Below are 26080 nucleotides of genomic sequence, written 5' to 3'. Positions count from 1 at the left end.
CACGCAACCTCTATACCCATGAACGATATTTATGCTATGAAGGTCCAAAAAGATTGGCATTAAAATATAAAATAAGCCCTAATGTGCTCTACAATTTCGGACGTGGCAATTGCCGTGCTTTCTATGGTTTTCGTGGGAAATCTTTAAAGGCATCTCTTATTTTGCCAAAGAAGGAAAATACATAATATTCTCCTGTCTGGTAGGAATAAACAAGAAACACCGGAGGGCTAGGGGAAGTAATGGGGATCAAAAGACAGACAATACAAAATAAAGCTCCCGTAAAGCAGTCCTAACCTAGTACCCACAGACATGCCCAGACCATAACTGACTACGAGAACTATATGAGGGACTGCAACTTAAAACACTGAGCTGTATCACGAATAGCTGAATCAGGGAAGAGCCAAGCTCCTATGTTTTTCTCACCTGCACTGTCTTAAGTACATTCATTTCACCAGAACCTAAAAAAGAGTACACCTCAGAAAAAGGAACGTGCAAAACCTGTTCACTGTTTTCAAGCAGTACTGTCTGAAAACCAAGCTCGGAGTTAGAGAAATATTGGATTAAATAAATACACTTTACACCCTGTAGGCACATAAAAATGCGCTTGGCACTGGGCTGCCCTGGCGCAGCTGCTAAAAAGGGGAGGCACCTACATAACTGCACAGTTAAGTATGTCACTCTGCTTCTGAGTATTGATTGTGAATAGCTGAATTAAAACGCAAGAATGCTCAAGTTCAAAAGAGAAGGTTGAGAACATAGCCGAGTTCCTTAACGGCAAAATTCAGAAAGCATTGTTCTAGGTCCACACACACACAACAGATTCCTGCAACATTTAGTAACTTAATGGTCTGCTTTTTGACCCTTTAAATTTTATGTCTGTCACAAAATAATAGCGGCAAAGAACCCATTGTTGTAACTTGAAGAACCTGCAACAAGTTATGTAATTAAATTACACACAGAAAAATGTATTTCGTTACTGTTCAAAATTCTAACCTTATCTCTTGCAGGAGGTACACCTCTGTACCTCAGTGAGTCTCCAACCTTTCTGACATATATACACCTTGAGAAGATTCCGTCAAAAGGTAATGGAGTGGACTTCTGCCAGTGCAAATGTATCAGGAACGTCTAACCCCCTTAGGAAGCAGCCCAATCCTACTATCCGCATCTAAATCACTCAAGTTTTTGGTCGACCCTTCCTAATCCTTTTTGGATCACATAAAAAACCTCTCAGAACAAGCCTCTAACAAACTACACCTGGTGAAACAATTAAAAAATTCCAACCTCCAATGGACTTTAGCTCTTGGGTGGAGGCAGAGATTCAATTGTCTTTCAGTAGAGGCAAAGCCACTCTAGTAAACCTCCCTAGCTTGACAATCTCTCTGGCACAGATAATCTTGCTCGCGGCAGCTATGCTGGTTACAAATATCATGAAAGCCGCCCACATCATGCCAGTACTAAAGCGACACTACTGACATCCTGTTGAGGTATGAGTTAAATTTGAAAATTGCATGAATGACTCACAAAACCGTACATTCAGGACTCCGAAGCTACCAAAAAGAAAAAATATGCATCACTGGGGGATTAAGAGCAACAAGAGAGAAGGAAAACGCAATACTTGAAATCCCATCCTGAAAAGAAATATAAACCACCAAAGTGCCTTCTCATGTGTTTCATCCAAACTATGGGACCAAATGTCTGAGGTCATAAGAATAATCTCCAACATCCTAACATTTTGCAAAAAGTTCAAAATGCACCTGCTTAAAACTACCTTAAAGAACTGCAGAGGTGATACCAATTATTTGATATTTATGTTTGTTATAGGATGTATCTAACTGTGCTTTATAAATGTAATTAATAAATTAATATTGCACAACCTAGGTTTTAGCTAATAATAAGAAGCATTTGCAATGTTATAGGTCTCGCATTTGTGAGAATTAGAGCTATTGGCTTTGTGTAAATGACAGTCTTTTACGTACGTGTTTTGGTTTGGAGTGTAGTGGATGTATGCCAGGTGCCACAGAACCCTCCTAGTCCTGTCACTGCAGGACAGAAGATTCAACAAGGCTGCCATCTTGGGAGTGTTTTTGAATCAGTCCTGCAGACTGGCTGTGATACACTAGAGATGGAACCCTTACTAGTGTGTTTACCTAAACGTATAAAGCACCAAACAAGCCACAAAGAGCCACCTTTGTGGCATTTAACCCAGAGAATGAAGGGGTCAAAAGAGTTAGGAGCAAAGAAAAGGGAGCAGCCATATATTTCTGTGTGTTAAACTTTTAAAGGAATTATTCCACTACATTGGCAATACCACCCAACTTTTAAAAACATTGACTGTATACAAAGAGAATAACAGAAGAGGCAGCTTTTCTGCAATTGTATTATAGCGATTTTGATAAGAATGTCACCTGCTTTGCAGTGCTATGAAATGGCAGAACCTGTATGAACCAGCGCTACATAAAAAAAAAAAAAAAGATTATTCCCAGATTGCCCTAACACATACCAGACAAAGAACCTTAGGGGAGAGTATGTGACGTAAGGGCCAGAGCTGTCAACCTTGGAGCTGGGGAACACAGTTCGGGTCTCAGCGCCGGCTCAACAGCCTGTGATTCGGGGCAAATCGCTTAATCTCCCCTTGCTACCAAAAATTTATGTCTTCTTGTGTAAAATACCCAGTGCTCATGTAAAGTGCTGTATTACCTTTGTATAGAGTTGGCGCAAACTGAACTCTATTTGAAGAGGCCCAATTTACATCCAAAGGCTAGATGTTTTTTGCTATCAAGCTTGAGGCCGTGAAGTGCTTGGACTTGGAGTCATGACTCGTTTTCCACCATTTTGGAGACAACACCATTCGCCACCTTCTTGCCTAGAACTAACCTATATGCTTGGCTGGTGACCCTCCAAACAGTATCAACAGCATGTGTTATTGCCTAGTATTAAGCACTACTCAAGTCGGTTGATTAATGCACCCACTGCAGAGGTCTTAACAGAACGAGAATGTCACAGATTGCAATCCTGACATAGTTTTTTCACTTCTTCATCTCTGCAAAGTTGATGCAAATGAATTATACCGATTTTGTTAAGAATGTCAATTGCTTTGCAGTACTATGAAATGGCAGAACCTGTATTATCAAGCGCTATCTAAAACAAATGAGCTATTCCCAGACTGCCCCAACATGCACCAGACAAAGAACCCTAGGTGACAGGATGCGGCGTAAGGGCCAGAGCTGACGACTTTGGAGCTAGGGAACATGGTTCGAGTCTCAGTGCTAGCTCAACATCCTGTGATTATGGGCAAATCACGTAACTGGTGCTCATGTAAAGCGCTGTAATACCTTTATACGAGTTTGCGCTACACAAAACTGCAAACAAAATAAAATAACGTGCTCTAATACCACTGTGTGAAGTGTGCGCTACATAAAACTGCAAAATAAATAAATAAAAAGCCCAGCAGACAACGCAAAGAAACAACAAGATGCCCGAAACCAAGAAAGACAAAGAAACAACATTCCACCATAAGCAGAGGTGAAGCAAAAGAAACAATAGTACCTTCCCAATTGTGAAATAATACATGCAACAGTGTCAGTCTCCAAGGAGGTCAAACGCAAAGCAAACGCAAAGCATTTACCAACGAGATCAAGGGATTTTTTTAAAGGTAGGCACAAGAATGAATGAAAGTGATGGGCGTGGTTAAAGCACTCAGAACAGATTACATGTTGAGAAGAGCAGCGCTTGTGCGCTGCTATGCTCAACTTAAAAAGTGAACAAAGTGTAAATGAACAAGTGAACCAAGTGCAAATGAGCAAGTGAACCAAGTGCAAATGAACAAGTGAACCAAGTGCCAATGAACAAGTGAAAAAAGTGCAAATGGGAAGTGCTCAGCGATAGTGCTACACAAACCAATAAATTATATACAATTATCAACAAACCTGATTCCCCTCATGAGACAAAACATGAACATTATACAAGTGGCTTCAATTATTTTGCCACTTATATTTTGATTCCTCTTAGACTTATTGATAATTGTATCTATATTTTTGGTTTATATAGTGCTATTACTTGACTGAACCCTATGCCGTCTGCCGTTTGTTACATTGTTCACTTGTTATCATTTCCTTGTACCTATGCCAATCAGTAACACACTTTTCATTATCTTCAAGCTGTTGCTGTGGGTGTCTCTTGTTTGTTTATTTCATTGTTGGCCAAAATTATCCATTGAAAGATATTTTTCTTTTTGCATTCCAGTAATAATTATCTAGGAAGAGCGACTATTGTTCGTTTGTATTATGCATTTGTTATTTACCACACAAAAGGTGCGTAGTGTGGAAAAATGAGTTAACAATTTTACGCTCCTAGCTCCTCTGCAGTTATCTCAGAAGATCTGGATCGGTCATCTCACCCACTTGCTGGGGCATGCTTCATCATTGATGACCTATCTATACCAAGGTGGGTAAGTACCACCATGGCTGACTCAAATGCTGTTCAGGAGGTTAGGTAAGAAACTGCACCTTGCAGGGATCCAGGTTTTTTTAAGAATACCTTAGGGTATACCCCATAAGTTATTGCTCTTCATTGAAGGAGTGCCCTGAATGTGATTAAAACCATACCACAAGGATGACACAAAGTATAATGAATCATAGGTACAGTTGATACCTAGCCAACATGTTTTGGCCTTCATCTATGCTTATGTGGATCATCGGCCTTTATCCGGGTTGCACTTAGTTTAGTCTATCTCCCTATATCGCATTCCTTCCATGCATCACTCTAAGGAATTGTGGGAAACTGGCTCTTTGTTGCAGTACCCCCCCATACACCGTTTTTGCCTGGTTTCTGGACGCAACTTGGACTGGAGTGCACCGGGATCCTGCTAACCAGCTTCTCAGTGCCAGTGTTATTTCCCTAAAATTACAAAGGTAATTGGCAACACCTTTAGCTGCCATATAAGCCCCTAGTAAATCTTTCTTAGGTCTCCGGGGCAGGGGGAACTAAGGGTAGGCCCCTGAGGGCAGCAGCACTGATTGTGTCACCCTCTAGGGTCATGCATCCAGATGCACCCAGCACTGCCATAGCAGGCTGAGTGTCCTGGTGCAATCTTAAAATGCAAACTCGACATAGCACACTGACTATGTGCCCTGTCCACTATACACTGAATACCATATAGGTAAGTCACCCATCTGGCAGGCCTTTCAGCCCTAAGGCAGGGTGCACTATACTGTATGTGAGGGCATATCTGCATGAGCAATTTGCCCCCACTGTGTCCTTGCCAACCTGGGACATAGTGAGTAAACAGAGCAGCCACTGTAAATGCCTATGCCGGACACTGGTCAGTATGATTTTCACAGCTACATGATGGCTCTTCCGAACCCTGGGTTGTTTGACATCAAAACTCAGAATGATAAATCCAAACTGGTAACCGTATTGGATTCATTATAAAATGTACCGAGGGGTCACCTTCGAGTTGCCCCCTGCAAACGCTAGCTTCCCTGTCATGGTTGCTGGCCAGTCTCAACCATCTTGCCACTGCCAGGCACAAGTCTGCACCCCTGGGCGAGAGCTCCTGCTCTCTGTGATTCAGAACACTGCCCTTCCTGGGTGGGGGTTCTCAGGAATGTGCATTGCATTGCTGGTGGGCTTCAAAGGGCTTACTGCCCTTGAAGTTCAACCCCAAGGCCTGCTGCTAGCACCCCCACATTTGGTGAGAGCAACAGCTGGAAGACCAAACAAAGGGTAGTAGGAGCGGCCCTACCTGACATGCAACACCCCTAAGGTGTTGCCTTTGAGGTGGGCACTCCATTTCATTTTTCTCCATCTCGGATGTAAGGAAACATTCAATCAGGGATAGGGAAGTGACCCTTCCTACAGGAAGTGGTCACTTTAGTGGGTGTAGCCACCCAAAGGTAGATGACCCATTGGTCACTACCAGGATTCCCCCTAAAACTCCCACTACAGTATGTAATTTGCATTCCTAGCCCAGGAAATCAGATTCGACAGACAAAAGAAGACCAGCACCAAGAGGTTCCAAGGCACGAGAACTGTGGACCTGCTGCAACAAAGAAAAGGTGCCAAACCCTTCCTGCTGCACCCAGGACCTGACAATCGCAACTGAGGAGCTGCTGGACAACTGCAAAAAAAACTCCAAAGAACCCCAGAGGACCTCCAGGCTTTGAAAATTGCCATAGACCTTCTCCAGAGTAGAGTTACCACTCAGCAACTGCAAGAAACCAGCAAAACAGTGAGGGTCACTCCACTGACCAGCCAGTAACTCCCAAACCGGAAATCGCAGCTGGACCCAACGAAACACCGACAATCATAAGGAAAAGCCCTACAAGAGAGCCATGTTTGATGGCACTGCACACTCTAGTGGTCAAATCATAACAATACACTAGGTATTGGTCAGCAAACGTTGGACACTGAGAGAACCTGCCCGCCCAGGCTGAAAAAGGACCAGGAATAAGCCACAGTCAAGGGATGTTAGAAATAGGTCTTTGGTTGGCAGTCAGGTTACCCCCGTCCAAGCAAGTACCCTCACTCTAGTCAGGGTAAAAGATAATCACCCTCAGCTAACCCCCGCTGGCCCCCTTGGTAGCTTGGCAGGAGCAGGCAGGCTTAACTTCAGAGTGCTAGGTGTAAAGTATTTGTACCAACACACACAGTAACTTAATGAAAACACTACAAAATGACAACACAAGTTTAGAAAAATAGAAAATATTTATCTAAACAAAACAAGACCAAAACGACAAAAATCCATAATACACAAGCCAAGTTATCACTAAAAATGCAAAGAGTCTTCATGTAATTTTAAACACAACGCTAACGCTCCAAAAAAATATATAGCCCACTCTTTATTTCAAAATGGCACCCAACTAAAATGCCGTACCACACATCATGGGATTTATCCCGTAACTTGGCTCGACTTTTAAAATCGACTGATCGCATTTGCTCAAGAAAGGAAGGTCCACCATGAATATACTTTTGCCTTGAAAAAGCCCCGGGTGAATTAACCAAAAAGGGGGCGAAACACTGTTTTTCATCATATGTTCAAGATTTCTACATGGGAATACTAAGACACCTAAAATTCATTATTACCAATAAATGAAACCTTCTTGAAAGCAATAATAGAAAAGCTTCATTATTGATTCCAATTTGATGGAACTTTGACAATACGAATCTTCATGAGTGGGCTATTTTTTGGAACTTGATTCATGACTTGGGGCACATAATATATAACTGGGCATTTATAAGGACAGGAGAATTGGACTGTCAAGTTTGATATTTGATATATCAGACTTATAAAATGCTACTGCTTTTAGCTTGAAAATGTACCTTGGTTGCATCCAAAATAACCCTGCAGGGCGAGTGTGAGTCAAAAAGGGCTTGCGATGCATCTATAACACTCACGAGCGAGACCTTGTGTCGTTTCTCTTTAAGTCGGGTCAGCATGCGCCATTTCTTCTCTCAGCAGGAGAGCAATCCATGAATCCGGTCAGCAGTCTCCGGTCCGGACAGGTATTGCGTCGTTTTTACATGCACAGCGGTGTTTGCATCGGAAATCCAGCCGCACGATGATCCGAAAACCACACAGCGCAGGTTGCGATCTCACTAGCCTCCATCAGCGATGCTGCATGTCGTTTCTCTAGCTGTGTGCATTAATCTTCCAGTTGCACTGCAGGCGAGCGTCGATTTTCAGCTGCGAAGCCGGCAGCGTGTTGATTTTTCAGCCGTGGATAGGAGTTGCTTCGATCTTTTCCCAGCACGGCAGTCTGTGCGTGGATTTCTCACTCTTGTCCTGCCAGCTTCTCTTTTCAGGGCCCCAGGAACAGGAGGGCACCACTTGGCAGAGTAGGAGTATCTGCAGGGGCTCCAGGTGCTGCCAGAGAGAAGTCTTTGCTATCCCTTAGACTTCAAATAACAGGAGGCAAGCTCTAAATCAAGCCCTTCGAGTTCTTCACAAGAAGGAAGGCACACAATGTCCGGTCTTTGTCCTCTTACACTGGCAGAAGCAGCAACTGCAGGATAGCTCCACAAAACACAGGTAGGGCAGCTCTTCTTCCTCAGCTCTTCTCCAGGCAGAGGTTCCTCTTGGTTTCCAGAAGTGTTCTAAAGTCTGTGGGTTTGGGTGCCCTTCTTATACCCATTTTGCCCTTTGAAGTAGGCTTACTTCAAAGCAAAGTCTCTCTTGTTTGTGAAATCCTGCCTTGCCCAGGCCAGGCCCCAGACACACACCAGGGGTTTGGAGACTGCATTGTGTGAGAGTAGGCACAGCCCTTTCAGGTGTGAGTGACCACTCCTCCCCTCCCTCCTAGCACAGATGGCTCATCAGGAAATGTAGACTACACCCCAGCTCCCTTTGTGTCACTGTCTAGTGAAAGGTGCAAACAGCCCAGTTGTTAAACTGACCCAGACAGGGAATCCACAAATAGGCAGAGTCACGGAAATGGTTTAATGGTTTAATCAAGAAAATAGCAACACAAAAGGATGATGGATGGAGTGCTGACAATGCAAACACTCACCCCCAGTCACAGATCTGGGTTTAATCCATCGGTTTTTTGCTGCCCATGCCACCCCAGTTTAGACCCAGCCATATGCAAATCAGTCTGGACCCTGTTCCTCATGTGAACAGTCCAGCCCGAACTGCCAGGCCAGGTCCTCCCTGGACCGGAAACAAGCATCCTGGGACCTGCTTCAGGGTATCACCCTTCTTCAGCCAGGCTAGCTTGATTCCAGTGGCATAGTGAGCAAGGGACCCATATCTGGGCCTACCCTTCCCACTTAGGGCAACTTTAACAACACAAAAGGATGATGGACGGAGTGCTGACAATGCAAACACTCACCCCCAGTCACAGATCTGGGTTTAATCTATCGTTTTTTTGCTGCCCATGCCATTTAAGTTTGGACCCAGCCATATGCAAATCAGTCTTGACCCTGTTCCCCATGGGAACAGTCCAGCCCAAACTGCCAGGCCAGGTCTTCCCTGGACTGGAAACAAGCATCCTGGGACCGGTTTCGGGGTTTCACCCCTCATCAGCCAGGCTAGCTTGAATCCAATGGCATGGGAAGCAGGGGACCCACGTCTGGGCATACCCTTCCCACTTAGGGCGACATTAGCAACACAAAAGGATGATGGATGGAGTGCTGATAATGCAAACACTCACCCCCAGTCACAGATCTGGGTTTAATCCATCGTTTTTTTTGCTGCCCATGCCATTCCAGTTTGGACCCAGCCATATGCAAATCAGTCTTGACCCTGTTCCCCATGGGAACAGTCCAGCCCGAACTGCCAGGCCAGGTCTTCCCTGGACTGGAAACAAGCATCTTGGGACCGGTTTCGGGGTTTCACCCCTCATCAGCCAGGCTAGCTTGAATCCAGTGGCATGGGAAGCACGGGACTCACATCTGGGCATACCCTTCCCACGTAGGGCGACATTAGCAACACAAAAGGATCATGGACGGAGTGCTGACAATGCAAACACTCACCCCCAGTCACAGATCTGGGTTTAATCCATCGTTTTTTGCTGCCCATGCCATTCCAGTTTGGACCCAGCCACATGCAAATCAGTCTTGACCCTGTTCCCCATGGGAACAGTCCAGCCCGAACTGCCAGGCCAGGTCTTCCCTGGACTAGAAACAAGCATCCTGGGACCGGTTTCGGGGTTTCACCCCTCATCAGCCAAGCTAGCTTGAATCCAGTGGCATGGGAAGCACAGGACCCACGTCTGGGCATACCCTTCCCACTTAGGGCGACATTAGCAACACAAAAGGATAATGGACGTAGTGCTGACAATGCAATCCATCGTTTATTTGCTGCCCATGCCATTCCAGTTTGGACCCAGCCATATGCAAATCAGTCTTGACCCTGTTCCGGTCCAGGGAGGACCTGGCCTGGCAGTTCGGGCTGGACTGTTCCCATGAGGAACAGGGTCAAGACTGATTTGCATATGGCTGGCTCTAAACTGGGGTGGCATGGTGAGCGAAAGAACGATGGATTAAACCCAGATCTGTGACTGGGGGTGAGTGTTTGCATTGTCAGCACTCCGTCCATCATCCTTTTGTGTTGTTAAAGTTGCCCTAAGTGGGAAGGGTATGCCCAGATGTGGGTCCCTTGCTCACTGTGCCACTGGAATCAAGCTAGCCTGGCTGAAGAAGGGTGATACCATGAAACAGGTCCCAGGATGCTTGTTTCCGGTCCAGGGAGGACCTGGCCTGGCAGTTTGGGCTGGACTGTTCCCATGAGGAACAGGGTCAAGGCTGATTTGCATATGGCTGGGTCTAAACTGGGGTGGCACGGTGAGCGAAAGAACGATGGATTAAACCCAGATCTGTGACTGGGGGTGATTGTTTGCATTGTCAGCACTCTGTCCATCATCCTTTTGTGTTGTTTAAGCAAGAAAATGCCAACTTTCTAAAAGTGTCATTTTCAAACACACAATCTTAAAATCAACTTTACTAAAAGATGTATTTTTAAATTGTGAGCTTCGAAACCCTAAACTCCACATATCTATCCGCTCCCAAAGGGAATCTACACTTTAATCATATTTAAAGGTAGCCCCTATGTTAACCTATGAGAGGGACAGGCCTTGCAACAGTGAAAAACGGATTTAGCAGTATTTCACTGTCAGGACATATAAAACATATTACTATATGTCCTACCTTAACCATACACTGCACCCTGCCCTTGAGGCTACCTAGGGCCTACCTTAGGGGTGTCTGACATGTAAGAAAAGGGAACGTTTAGGCCTGGCAAGTGGGCACACTTGCCAAGTCGAATTTACAGTTTAAAACTGCACACACAGACACTGCAGTGGCAGGTCTGAGACCTGATTACAGAGCTACTTAGGTTGGTGGCACAACCAGTGTTGCAGGCCCCCTAGTAGCATTTGATTTACAGGCCCTGGGGACCTCTAGTGCACTTTACTAGGGACTTACTAGTAAATCAAATATGCCAATCATGGATGAACTAATTACATACACATTTTGTATAGGAGCACCTGCACTTTAGCACTGGTTAGCAGTGGTAAAGTGCTCAGAGTAAGAAAAACAGCAAAAACAGAGTCCAGCACACATCAACAACTTGGGAAACCGAGGCAAAAAGTTAAGGGAGACCACGCTAAGGATGGAAAGTCTAACAAGGGACTTCAGGAACACCTCAGACCTCCTACCAGAGTACCCATGTTGTCCTGCAAATGACTGAAACTGACTTCCTTTCAGCTCCAGAGGGCATCCTTGTGCATAGCTCCTGGCTCACCGATTCGCTCTGCACCCGACCCTGTGCCCTGCACCAAAGAACCTGCTGTGCCCTAGGGGTCCTCCACCCTTTGCGGCCATCACTCCAAGGGGACCCCAAGGAACCATCTTCATACTTATGTGTGCAGTGCTTTTCCAAGTGGTTTGCACCAGCTCCAGAGACGTTTCATCGCTGCTCATGCCGTAACCAGGAGCTGCCTGAACTTCTTCAGCTGGCACAGTGTGTGCACCGACGACCTCAACCAACCTGAACTTCGTAAACCAACTATATGATTTTATATGTATTTTTAAAGGTGATCTTCAATTAATTCCTATGGTGCATAATTATACACAAAGACAATTTTTATCAAACTTCAAAAATTTATTTCTCAAAAAGTAATTTTGATAATCTTGGTCTTACAAATTACAAACAAATCTGAAGCATTTTTATAAAGTGGACTCGAGTTATTCCTTTGAGTGTGTGAGTTGCATGATTGATACTGTGAGTAAAACAAATGCTTTGCACTTCTGTAAGATTAGCCTAACTGCTCGACTAAGCTACCTTAAAAATTAGAGCATTAGGTGATCTAGTTTTTACCCCTGTAAACCAACGTGTGGTTGCCTGGACCCCTGCACAGTGTGCCCAGCTTTGCACACTACATAGAGAAACAGCCTCCTACATTTGATGGCTCAGCGTTGGGATAACGACTTTGCATTTGCTGATACCACTGTGTCAATTTTGTGAGCACATGGATAACTCTCCAAATTGCCTTTAGTTAATATATATATATTTTTTTTTTTAATTGACTAAACATTTTTTGCAAATTTTTAAAATAATTATTAGGGCTCTGGTTAGGTCCCTACAGCTCTAGCAAAAAGATTTAAAAAACCTTACTTTAGTTGGCCTATCCAAGAAGGGGATCCCAAATTCTTAAAAAGGATCCAACTTTAGTTAAGTAAAAAAGACAGATGTAGAGACCCTGAACCAGGAGCTCAACCTGGAACCTTATAAGGCATATAGCTAGAGCCAATTAAGGAGCGACTACAGACTGTAAAAAATTCATACTGGAAATAGCCCCAAAGCAGAGAAACTTAGGTTTCTGGTGGCCCAGCATGAAACAGATAATCTCCAAGATGAAGTAGATGATGCATATGTGATGGAAGCTATGGACAATGGAGGTCAGGGTAGCTCCTCTCACTCCAGCACTAGTATACCCACAGAAACAGACCTGGATATTGCCAGGCTGACCAAGAGACTGGCCTTAGAGAGGCAGCTCTTGGAAATAGAGAAACAAAGAAAAGAGTTGGGTCTACGACCCATCTTTGGAGGCAGCATACTATTAAATAGGGAAGAAGAGATACCTTTCAGCCAAACACTCCCAAAAGGAGTCGTCCCCTACCAAGAAGGAGATGAAATCCAGAAATGGTTAATTTCCTTTGAAAGAGCCTGCATTGGGAGGGATGTCCAAAATAAGCACTGGAGCACTCTGTTATGTGAATTGTTCTCAGTAAAGTGCAGGGATAGGCTCCTGACACTGAGTGAAATAGATGCTAAATCCTATGACCTAATGAATGGTACCCTGATTGAGGGCTTTGGATTCACCACTGATGAAAGCCGCATAAAGTTCAGGAACACTCAAAAATCCCAGAGTCAGTCCTGGGTAGAATTTGAGGACCTCTCAGTAAAAACACTAGGTGGTTAGTTAGAAGGCAACAAGGTATATGATTAAGAAGGACTGTACAGTTTAATGATAAAAGAATACCTTTTTTGAGTGATTGCGTCCATGACAAGTTGCACCAGTACCAACTAGATATGGGGCCAGTCTCCACCCAAGACTTTGAGAGGAAGGCTGATCATTGGGTGAGAACTGGGATGCCCAAAACTAGAACTGGAGGGGATGGCCAAAAGAAAGAGTCAGGGAAATTGGCTCCCCTGTCATTCCTCTAGGACAAAAAGGTGGAGCACCATAGAAATAAATAAAAGGAGTCCTTAGGCCCCCAAAAATCAGTCCAGGAGGGTGGGCCCAAGGACACCACACAGAAAAAAGGTGGGTACCAGGGTAAAAACTGGGATGCCACTATGGCATGGTGCCACAACTGTCAAAAAACAGGGCACCACACCAAGGACACTTCTTGTCCCAAAAACAAACCCACTACTAAGCCCCCAGGAGTTACCATTGTAGCCATTGGGGATGACTCCTCAGATGAGGTCCTCATATCCTTTAACAAGATTAATGGAACCCGCACTATGGGTTATTTTTGTGTATCCAGGACATGATGTGGAGTCTCTCCGCCCTGTAGTCATACACTTGTCAAAGGAGTGGAGCTATATGCAATCTACTGGGAAGACGATAAACAGGTAGGTTGCCCGTGGCTCCAAACCATTGACGAGCATTTGACTACAAAGCAGAACACCCTAACCGTGTCCTGGATACACAAAAATAACCCAAAGTGTGGGTTACAGTAAACTTGGTAGGGAGGTGGTGCTTAGGTTCTTTTATCCTCTCACCTTCTATTTGTTATGTTTGTACAATCGGCCAAGTTCCTCTTAAACCTTTAGTTTGACCGGTCTTTATTTTTATTCCAGAAGTCAGTCAACTAGAAAATTCCTAGTGAGGGATAGATACACGTAAGTGGAGACATAGTGCGCCTGATTCAAAAACGTAAACTTACACTTTTGTGTAAGTTAACAATTGTTTTCTATTCACAAAGGTATTTTCCAAGTAGTGCCAGTACGACTGCAGAGTCTCCACACATAAAAAGATAGAGCTGTTATCTTTTTATGTGAGGAGGCTCTCCAGCCTTAAAGTTAGCACTCATAAAATACCTTTGTGAATAACAAATAGTCGTAAGCTTACACAAAAGTGTAAGGGTAGCTTTGTGAATCACGCCCAGAATAATATTATTATAGATTTTAATACACTAAGGAGTGCCTGGCGCTTGGATGAGGACGCCTGCTCAGTCTGGGCCTACTTTACAAATATTTTTCTGTGAGTAGTTTTTTCTTACTCTTAGATGTCTTAAGTCTGATTTAAACCTGAATTCCCACAAGCAAGATGGGTCGTTGTAAAAATGTTTTGAGATTGGAGTTCGTAAAAAAGGTTTGAGTGTGCAAAAGGGAGGAGGAGGTAAGGCAGATTATGGGAGGTTCACGACTACTTTAATCAAGTTGCAATACTATTTAAACACTGGTGTGTGCATTCTCCAAAGAGCTTCTGGGGCTACTTCATGATTCAATAAATTTTGAAAGAAAAAAATATTCCGGGAAATGTACTCTTTAAAGTTCGATGCAGGAACGTATATATAATATTAAATAACTAATCAAATATTGCTGTTGATGGGATCAAATATGTAGTGCTTTCCAATGGACTTTCCCGTCACTTGCCCTATAGCCCCTCTGTTTCAACATGTAACCCTTACACTTCTCTGCTTCCTTTAAAAATATAAGATAAACAGTATAGCATTAACTAACGTTGGACAGCATATATGTTGAAAGAGCATTGTAATTATAACAAAACATTCAAAATCAGTACGGCACACTGAATCCACGCGCCACACACAGGCTGGCAAACGGCAAAGTTCACCGGGCTAACGAGGTTCCTGACTTTAATTAGCATGACGAGCCCCACCCCCATGCTTAGAATGGCAGCATTTGATTCATCGCTGTGATAAAATTATCCCCTTCCCTGGCTCAGAATATGTTGCTATTAATAACCTCTCCAGCTCTGCCGCTTACCTTATGTATAGCTTTCCTGCGTAAAAATCGCTTCAACAAGCCATGAATTGGTTCGCCGTCCCACCTCAGCTGAACCCACCGGAAATGTTGCTGCACTAGTAAATCAGACCCTTGAAGCCGTGCCTTTGCGATTGTTCCCATCAGGTAGCAGTTCTCATGGAAGTAATACGCATCGGATGATCCGTTTGCTGAAAACAGTTTGAAGGAACAAGGAATGAGACCCCGCATTCGTCGTGTTAGGAAAAATATAATTGATATTCACCGTTGTGCAGTAACACCGCAAAGCACTATATGTCATAGGCAGGAAACAAACCATGGTATTTCTATTGCTAAACACTGACGCCAAACATATTTTACTCGACAAGAACATTTACTTAAATATCACTAAAAGTATTATTCGCGTTTCTAGGTTGTTACTTTGTATTGTGGTTTTATTCAAGCCATAAAACAATGGGATGTGCAACATCGGGCATGTTTTTATTTCACACAAACGGTGATTCGCTTATATTCATGACATTTTCATATATGGCCAGGCCGTGCACAAAAAAGTCAAAATACGAGGAAAACACCAGTTTGAGAAAAACAAATGTAACTTCAATAGATATTTTCTTGAACAATTCTCCCATAAGCACAACATGCACAAATTGCATATTTCATGAATTTTGTTGTAAAGCTTAAACATATCAGTCAGGCGTAGTACATTCAAAGCAATGCAAAATTATGTCGAAAAATCAAACCGATACACTCCCATTAAATGTCTGCAAAACGTCTTGGCTCCTCTTATCCAATTAGAGAAATGTATGTACAGCAAAAGCACAACTGCAAGGGTTTTGCAAGCTGTGTATTGCAACTCATAAAGAGCCATCTGTCTTCAATTTCAAGACCACTTATATTCTAACAAGCACTGCTCTTCGTATAATATCTGAACCCTGCTCTACCCCAGTACATCTTTTTTTAGTTTCCCTTTTTACATTTTCAACAATAATTTTGGAAAACTGATGTGCAATTCAAAACCAGAATTAGGGACTATATTTGAGAACGAAGTGTGAACGAGATGCATCATTGCATCCAAAACGGACCTGAGGACACAAAAAAAATAGCGCAAAGCAAACATGCACAGCAAACAGCAGTTGCTCATATCTGCCATTTTGCTTAATGTTCAAGATAACTATTCAATGTTGTTTAATAGAGCCATTTCTGAAATTTCAAGTACAAAGTATACCACAAAATTATTGAAATTGTGAGATTACACCTTCATTACAGAAATTTTGCTGGGTCTAATTATTACTTGAAAGGTATACCTATTTCCTTGCAGCTTTAATTGCTCTACCTAATACTGATTTTAATAGTTTTGTAATAACCCTAATTCTCATCTTTCATATAGGGTAAAGAAATAAACCAGTGACATAACTGTATAATAACCACACAAAAAAACATATATTGTATAGACAAACTTGCTTTTAGAAGGTGTGTAATTGCTCCACTTTGCAGAGAATAGATGTGCACTCAATTCTTTATAGTCAATGAAACGCCACAAAACTTGTGATGTTACTTAAGTACAATGTGGATGGGAGTGGTGTTTAATTCTGTACCACTGTGTATCTGTGTTACAATATATGTGTGTGAATCTTTGGATGTGTTTGGTCCATGCTACCTTTCACTGCACCAGGTAACTTGCAAGTCATCCCTATAGCAGGCCCTCAGCCCCGAGCGCAGGGTGCAAATTACCTGTGTGTGAGGGCACCCCTGCACTAGCAGAGGTGCCCCCACAACCTCCAGGACCATCCTGCATCACAGGTGGTGGACTGAAGTGGTCCTGATGGTCTTGACGTCCTACTGTCCATCTTTGATGGAGGTAAGAGCTTGCCTCCCATGCAAGACAGTACCCCCGTGCACTGCGTGTTTTGCAGTTGCCAAGGCTTGTTGACATCCTTCCACGAAGTTCTTTGTGCATCTTGCAGCTCCGGCCCCATGCACTCTATCCTGCGACGCACAGCTTCCTGAGTGGTTCTCCGCGGCATGGGAGCCTTTGTCGTCGTGCTGCGTGGGCCTCTTTTGCACCTTCTTTGTCCCCGTGCTGTGGGACTCCTGTGCATGCTGCCTGGTCTTCTGTGGGCTCTCCGAGTTGCTGAGAGCCCCCTTCGACTGTCCCTCCTGGGTAGAGTCCACTGGGTCCTTCCTAGTCCTGGGCAGCGCCATTTTCCACTTACCGTACCGCAAGCTTTGAGTGTGCCAAGGCTTGTTGGCGGACTCCAGCGACACAAACCAGACTACAATCCTCCATCTGGCGTGGGACATCATTTGCACCAACTAGGTACCCGACTCTATGGTATTTTTGGTATTTGTGTCACCAAGCTAAAGTACCTTTATTTTTGTAACACTGAGTATTTTCTTTCATGTGTGTGAGTACTTGGTGACTACAGTGGTATTGCATGAGCCTTGCATTGCATGTCTCCTAGATAAACCTTGGCTGCTCAGCTACAGCTACCACTAGAGAGCCTGGCTTCTAGACATTGCCTACATTTCACTAATAAGGAATAACTGGACCTGGTATAAGGTGTAAGTACCATAGGTACCCGCTACAAACCAGGCCAGCCTCCTACATGGATCCCACATTTATACTCATTTTAAAGACATAGGATGTCAATCCACTGTCCAAAGTGGCAGAACCAGTTTGGGTTACTTCTTTTTCAAATACCATTTTCAGGTTGCTTCCAGACACAGCCTTTGTGCAAAGTGATGGTTCACACAGCAGTTAGAAAATATTCTGGCTCCAAGCAGGGGGATCGAAAACATGGGCACACTAAAGTGTGAGATCTTTGCACCTGGCTGTCATCAGCATTTTTTAAAGTATCAATAAGTGACTAACAGAAGGGCAGACCTTGCTAAAAAATCCCTCACATTTAACAACAGAAAATGAAGTCCCACCTTTTATAGCTGGCATTCACCAAATGGCAGGCTCCGAAAGAACTAAGAACTAACATAGAAATTGCCTGTTGTTTTATTTAAGCCAGCTTCACTCAAAACATAACTATAACATACATGGATTCAACATGTTTCCCTGAGCTCACTTTACTGTGCGGTAAGTATAGTGAATGTGTCTTCAATGAGTGAAGGTCCTCTTGGCTATTTACAACTCACAGCTCTGAAACATTAGATAGACTTAACTGAAATCTCCCAGTCTTCTCCAGGTGTAAATTTAACTTTGAATTTGGTTTAATGCTCGTTATATGCTGTGACTTGGTTACTAAGATGGGTCTCATTCTTCCAAAAGGGACCTTGAAGAGAGTGATTTTACAGGTATTTTTTGAAATCTCTTAACATTTGTTATTTCAGTCCTGGATCCATTTTGTTATATAATAAGGGCCCCAGGTCATTTAAGGTTTCTATTCCTAGTTCTATACATTAAGTTGATTTGATCTGGGAGAAATGTTGGACTGGATGCGGCCTGATAGAATTGCCAGTGGCTGAGAATATTTCAAGCATTCTTTCCATCACCTTAATGTTTGTAGCAATAGATGCCCTAAGTGTAGCATGTATGCTGGATCAAAGGTCCCATGCTCACTGTGCTACATGACTCAAGCTATACCCAACTGACGAGGTCTTAGTAGGCCAAAACTGGTCTGGGCTACTTTTTTTTACCTGTCTGTAGGGAACCAGGCCTAGACTTGTCCTAATGAAGCAGTGGTAAGACTGATTTGCATGCAGCTGTTTTCTGTCTAGAGTAGCATAGAGGGCAAAAACAATGGACTGGTATGTATCAGTCCTTTTAGGACATTGTTTTCAGTTGTAGTAGGTATCCTAAGTGCAACTGGGCTGCCCCGACAAGGGTCCCATGCTCACTGTACCACATGACTCTTACTATGACTCACTTGCAAGGCCTAAACAGCTCACTGTAACAGATAGGGCTTAATTGTGTGCTCATCTGAAGGGGACAAGCCTGGCAGCTTGGGCTAGGGTGTTCATATCAGAGTAGAAACAAGACTGGTTTGTAAATAGCTGGTTTTATAGAGTGCAAAGTGGACTAAAACAATGGAGTGGGATGTAGCTCTGAACGACTGCCAGTGGTTGAGATTAATTTGAGTATTCCTTTCATCATCTTGTTTGTTACATTAGGCAAACATGCAAGAATCTCTGCTTTCTTGTTGACACACTGCAGGAGGCCAGATAATACAGAGAAAGGGCACTGGGTGCACTGCATAGGTGACATTGAAATGGATTACTTGGTGGACTGGGTGCTAATTAAGTGTTGTTCTCACTCATTTTTGGAATAATGCATGCCCTGATTACCTGATGATGTTGCTAATACCAGGTTGGATCTGTCTTCGATAGGCAGGCTTGGATGATTAAATAGCCCAGCCTAGGTACAACCCAAATATTTTGTAAGTTTGCTATTGTGGTTTACGTGAAGTAATCAAAGTGTGGTTCTTAGCAGCAACAGTGGAGATCTATGCCTTTGATACTCTGAATGAGGAAGAACAATGTTGCATCAAATAGGAGTTTGTGCATTTGCAATGGAGTTTAGAGCAGAAATTGGCATGCAAAAAGTATTACATCATTGGGCATGCCTTGCAAAATAATTTCATCTGTTTCTTCACACCTGAAGCAGACAATGAATTCCTTTATTCAGGCACATGATGTTCCTTCAGTCTTGGCAGTCTCATAGGTATCCACCACAATCTTTGGTAAAAATATAGTTATATTTGAGGGTTCTGATGGAAGGTCTAGCCATCTATGGTGCAGGAACTAATCAATGAACCAGTTCAGTGTTCTCTCAAACCTTAAAGATTGCATGTTGTCAGACAGTCTTGAACATGTGCATAGCAAACTTTCTTGAGCTCAGAAGTGGGCAGCTATTGTAAGTTTGCACCATCTACAAATTGTGGCTGCATAGTTGATGGTAATGGTTTGAGATATTACGCTTTCTGACTATATCCTGTATTGTGCAGAAATCTGAAGTTTGAGGTATGTTTCATGTTTTAATATTTATAGGTACATTGGTTCCCAGTTTCTCTGTGAGAATAGAGTCACTGAATGAATTTAGTATAACGTCTCAAATCTATGAGCCAGATGTTATGCCCTCCATGGATTGCTGTATTTATGAAGTCAACTTCCAAGATAAGACTCAAGAATATTTTCAATCAAAGGTGCCATGTACCTTCAAAAAAGCATCCCTTTAATACTTTCCAGCACTCCTTATAGCCAGGTTTGGATTTTACCAAAATTCTTTGACTACTCAACTTTCTATTTTTATAGGTTTGAGAAAATAGGCAACACATTTGTGCAGGCATCTCAATTACTCTGAAGAGGAAAGTGATATGACTTCTAAACAGTATAATGGTGTCTGCATACAGACAGGGGAATCATATGACTTTGTCATCCAAAGTTAGTTTTAGCTTTATAAAACTTGGTGTTGTGTGTAAACAAAATATTATCATCTGTAACTGTTGGAAAGTGGATCATTGTTAAGGGCAGGCAGGTACCTACACTTAGCAATATGCCACAAACCCCCACTAGCTCCACCCTTGGTAGCTTGGCCCACAACAGTTAGGCTTAACTTAATAGACAGGTGTGTAATGCATTTAATATCAACAAAAGAGTAAATAAGTAAACCACAACACACAATAAAAATCCAACACCAATTTATAGAAATAGAAAATATTTATACCTTTAAATGACACAAAATGACAAAGATCCAATTTAGGGAACCAAAAGTATGAATTTTTAAAGATTATAAGTAAAATTGGCTCTTAGAAGCAAATAGCACTCAAACAGTTACATAAAAAAAAGGTTGCACTGGACAGGGACAAAGTCCAGAGTTAAGGCCATCCATGATGTAACACTTTTACACTTACTTTCAGAAGTGTTACTTGATTCAGGAAAGTGGTCCATAGCACCTGCCAAAGGTTCAGAGGCTCTGATTTGGGGTCTGGGACTTCAACTCCCACAGTGCACCATTCCAGCTTGTGGTGCTTTGAACGACAGTTGGTCCAAACTTCTTCAAACTGCTGGATCCTCTTCCAGAGGTCCTTTTTAGGTCCTTGACGGGTCCACAAACCTGATCCAAGGTTCTAGAGGCTCTGAACAGCTCATTGGAATTTGGGACTACTGTTTCCAGAATGCACCTGGCCAGAAACCTATAATGGCCACTGGTCAGCTGGACTCTTCTTGCAGGACTTGATGCAGTGGACTCTGGTTAGCTCCATTGTACCAGTAGCTTACAGGGAGTCCACCCCTGGAGTTGCAAAAGCAAGGTAAAGTATCTTTATTGGTGAAGCCCTAAGTGTGCAGCTGGTGCTGTCCTTGAGGGTGCAGTCCTTGAGGTGCAGACCAGGTATTCAGCAGGACAGTTGTTCTTCTCCAGTATCTTCTTCTAGCAGGGATCTGAATTGTGGGGAAGCTCTGCCATATTTATCCTTGCGCCTGAGTGGGGAAGCAGGGAGGTGCTCCTGTCCAATGGGGTGCAATTAGCCACCCTCTGGGGTGACCACTTCCTGTGAAGTGTGGCAACAATTAATCTCAGGAAGCAGCAGTCTCTAAAAATCCAACATGGAGAACATTTATCCTTGGAGTTTAGATCTGTCCAGGTCAACCCAGTGGTGTGGCTAAGTCTCCCTAACACACCCTTTCCAGCCCCTCTCCTAATCCAATCACTGGGGCTCCCATCTGTCTGGGGAGCAGGGAATGGGGGAGGTCCAGTTTCTGTCCAAGTGGCTTTCCCTCCCTAGTATATTCAGCCTTAGCAAGTTGTTTGATGTATTATTACATTTAATTTGATACCAAATGTGATACATTCATCTCTTCTCTGTCAGAAATAAGGCTATTATTTTAAAATAAAGTCTCCCAATGTTAGCCTATGGAGCCTATTGACTACAATAAGGAAAATTAATTTGGCTGTTTTCCACTCACCAGGGCTTATAACACATATGAAGTCCCTGCTTATATTTACACTGCACCCAAACCTTGGGGCACCTAGGACAGACCGTAGGGGGTGACATATGCAAATATAAGGTTGTTTGAGATTTTGGAAGTACTTTTAATTCCAGAGTCGAATTTGGGGTTAATTTCAACTTAAAGGCAGCCAGCAAGACAGGCCTGCCTTTACAATGGCACTGGACACCACAGCAGTGCACCTATGGGTGCTTTAAATAGACTGGGGTTCCTAAACCTACATGCCATACCATGTACTAGAGACTTATAGGTAGGTTGTTAGAGCTGTTTATACTGTACTTAGGCGTAATTTGCATATATAATTTTAATAAGAGCACTGGCCCTGGGACTGGTCAGCAGTGCCCAGGGCAGAGTCATAGTCAGAAACCACCAGTGTCAGCTAAAAATGGGGGCAAAAAGTGAGGGGGCTTCTGCAATCAGCCCATTTTTCTCACAGTAACCTCTAGCTGGTATTATTACATAGCATACATTTTCAGGTATATAGTGGGTATGTTTCTCATTTTATAGTAGTGAGCTTTTCGTTCACAAATATTCAATTGATTGTATAGTGTTTTAGTAATACATAGTTTTGCATAGTTTCGCTTCTATCCCATTGAGAGAGGCATTCTTTCACTCCTATTTGGATCACTGCTCCAAGGACTTCTGGCTTAACAGACTAACAATGACTGTTGGTCATGCTTGACAAAGGCCAGAATGGCACACAGCTCTTGGCATCATGTATGCAATTGCAATATTCCACTTCTCATCAAAGGAAACATTTTAGATGCTAAGCATTAGTAACAGATATCCTGTAGTATACAGAAATACCAATAATATCAGGTGAGCTTTTTCCATAATATTTCCATTCTTTGTATTCTTTATTTCCACAATGTGTGATATTTGCTACCACTATTCTTCATATTTTTTTTTATCAAGCTTGGCTACCCATTACAACCTTTAATACCATTGGTCCAGATGTCTAGAGTGTGTGCTGCCTCAGGAAAAAGTGTGAGGGGAACCATAAAAATAAAACCTGGCCTCTGGCAGGTTTGTTTGTTCCTAACACAGATCCTTTTCATGAAGAGACAGATTCAGGGAATACATGTTCATTTTCTCTACTTTAAATGGTATGTTGGTATACAATCCCTGCATGGGGCCAAAAGAAATCTGCTGGGTGTGATCAGGATCCCTTGGCACTACTACATAGGTACTATTTATCATGTTATTTTTGCATTAATATACTTTCTGTACTACACAGTCAAAGTGTTAGCTAAGTTAACTTTAATACACATACATGTGTAACCTTTTGACTTTTCAGGCACGAGAAGCGTAATGTTGTATTCTATATCACCAGTGTTTCCACATGCAATATGCATTTGACCATAATGCAAAGAAGGTGTAGACCTTAGTAATTGGCTTCACCGACCCTTAAAGTATGCTTGTTTTGGTTAGAGAATTAGTGGTGGCATATCTCAATTTCTAGGACCAGCTGTCTCCTAACCTACCCTGTTCTATTTGGCATTCCAAGTTTTTTTTACTACAGTAGCACGTTTGGGATTATAATGAGACATTATTTAACAACATTTTATCCATGTTTTGTAATATTTGGGGAATTGTTCTTTAATGCCCCCAAAAGATTCCAGGACTTGAGATCGAATAGTTAAAACGCTTCCTGAACTACAACAGGCAATGTTACACTTTTCCCAAATATTCTAGACCCAGAGTTAGAAAAGTAACAATGCAGTCCCAGTGTTTCAAAACCTCTTCTGCTCTCAAGGCACAACAACAAGCAAAACACTCAATGCAGCATTTTAATTTCTAGTCCGGTTAGAATGATGTATTGGCCGGCTTATAAAGATGAAAGGCAGAGCATAGTCTCTGTTCTGTTGGGAAATAGGCCTAAAGGGCCCTACTGTTTGTTTGAGGTAAAGACTGACTGCCATTAGGATGCCAAAACAAGGACTCTGATTTCAAAAATAAAGAGAAAGTTTTCCAGATTTAGCAAATTCCCAGCCTTGGTCTTGTGCTACAAGCCAGAGCGGTGTGGGGTCCTGGATCCATAAATGGGGTTTGGGGGGTGTTTGATGAGCAGGTCCAGTGGTAGAAAGACCCAGGGTGTCAGGGGTAGGAAAACAGACCAGCATGGCATTAGGGCTGGACTAGCCTAAGCTTAGGAGTCTCCACCTCAGATTTCATGCATCTAAGGGTAATCATAGGAAAGAGGTGGAAGGCTGCCGGTGTAATAGTGGCGGCACAAAGAAAGACTCATGCAAGGCAGCAATTCCCCAAACACGAGGTTGGGGCTCAGTGTGTTTGCTTCTGAAGTCTTGGGTGAGTGACAAAGATCTAGTCAGGTGGCTTGCAAAGACTGAATACGGATGGCACACGTAGTAATGACCCTGTCTTGAAATGCCAAAGTGTGATAAGGACACCTGACTGGTGCTGACATTATAGGGTGCAAACAATTGGGAGGCTAGGTTGGAAGATCTGTCAACTAGAAGGAATGTCTTCAGGACTGGATAACCAGTGAGATATATTCATGGAGCAGTCTAGCAGCTGGACATGTTGTCAAAAATGTCCTGAGACATCAACTCACTGTAACCCAATATGTGAAAAAGGCATTAGCCGTTCATAAGTTAAAAAAAATTATACAGGTTAGTGTACTAGTCACCACCATGCTCAAATAACTCACCAGAGGAACGGTAGGAATGCAAACAGGTAATATTTAGAAACAGAACAGAGGCTAATGTTAAGGACACCCATTAAATAAAATATATAGACACTGTTAGAAATGGGGTTTCTGGTTGGCTAGGGTATGCACCTCAGCCAGGCAGAACTTACCCACTCTAGTCAGGGCAAGGGAGTTACACGTCCAAGATAACCCCTGCTCACCCCCTTGGTAGCTTGGCACGAGCAGTCAGGCTTAACCCGGAGGCAATGCGTAAAGCGTTTGCACAACACACACATACATGTGACGCAATATCCCCACCACAAAGGAAACACAACACCAGATTATATGAAAATACACTGTATTGTACACAACGTAATTATTAGACCAACATCACATAACAGTACTATCCTGCTACCTTAGCAGTTGTCAGAACGTTACACATTAGTTACTCTGCAAACTAGCAGTAGTCACACATAACACACAGGTTACTCAGTATTCTGCAACATAAGCAGTAGTCAGGAAACACGTTATCACATTAGAACACTTGTCATAAGCATATCATAAAACGCCCATAGTAGGAACATTAGAAAACCTATGGCAAGTTAGGGAAACATATTAGCAAGTCATGCCCATAAAAGGAACATGTGCACACATATGTAAAAGCATCATAGAACAGGTAGGCAATATAACACAATCAATAAAGTCTGTAGAAAGAACTTTAACTCTTAATCATATTGGTCCATTTTAAAAAGTACCTGTAAATGATGAAAAGGCACCTCCAGTGCCTAAAACGAATAATGGGGCCCCCGGCGCTCCTCTGCGCAAAACGGGGGCCTCCCTGATCTCCTGGGGTCAGGGGAGGGCGGCACGCACCTCCTCTATGCCAACAACGGGCCCCTGAGGGGACCGTAAACACTGGGGGCCCCCCTAGGCCTCCACCGGCCTTCTCGAGGGGGGGCCAGGTCAGGGAAATCCTTGCAGGGGGAGGGGGGCGCCTCGCGCTCCCCCCTCTCAGAAACGCGGGCCCCTCCGGGGACCCGCTAAACCCTGGGGTCTCCCTGGACCTCCGTGGCCCTGCCAGTGGGAGACCCCGTGATAGAAGACTCCTGGCCCGCGAGGGGGCCAACAAGAGAGCTGGGGGGCCAGGGCGAGCCTCCGATGAGGCTGCCGCCCGGCCTGGAATCGCAGGAGAGTCCTCCGGGACTCCTGCACGAGAGGGAGAGGCGTCCTCCTCTCCCTCTCCGTCCAGATGACGTTGCGGTCCCAGGTGGGGCCGGCTGGTGCCCCGGGGGCGCCCTGAGAAGGGCGCGTCCCCCGGGAGCACGCGAGGAGCAGGCTTGCTCCGATTTCTTTAAAAAAATGATCCTCCCTGTGCCCCGGGGGCACAGAGCTGAGCGCGCTCCTCGCGCTCAGCAACAAGAAAGAACCCGGCTGCGGCGGTGATATTTAATCCACGAAGAAGCGCTTCACAAAGCGCTAGGGCACAGTTCAAAGCCCGGGCTGCGGCGGTGATTTCTCTGGGCATA

General features: G+C 43.6%; 1 protein-coding gene across 3 annotated transcripts in view; it reads right to left on the bottom strand.

Annotated features, from left to right (window-relative positions):
• CTTNBP2 (cortactin binding protein 2) overlaps positions 1–26080 on the bottom strand; it is a 670870-nt gene that overhangs the window by 202728 nt on the left and 442062 nt on the right. For all 3 annotated transcript variants that reach the window (XM_069228906.1, XM_069228905.1, XM_069228907.1), the window contains one exon: positions 14954–15141. In XM_069228906.1, the coding sequence (XP_069085007.1) occupies positions 14954–15141 (188 nt within the window). The remainder of the gene's footprint in view (positions 1–14953; positions 15142–26080) is intronic.

The sequence above is a fragment of the Pleurodeles waltl genome, chromosome 4_1 (genome assembly GCF_031143425.1).
Source record: "Pleurodeles waltl isolate 20211129_DDA chromosome 4_1, aPleWal1.hap1.20221129, whole genome shotgun sequence".
Classification (NCBI taxonomy): domain Eukaryota; kingdom Metazoa; phylum Chordata; class Amphibia; order Caudata; family Salamandridae; genus Pleurodeles; species Pleurodeles waltl.
The sequence above is the reverse complement of the archived record's forward strand: the minus strand, read 5'-3'. Positions and strand labels throughout refer to the sequence as shown.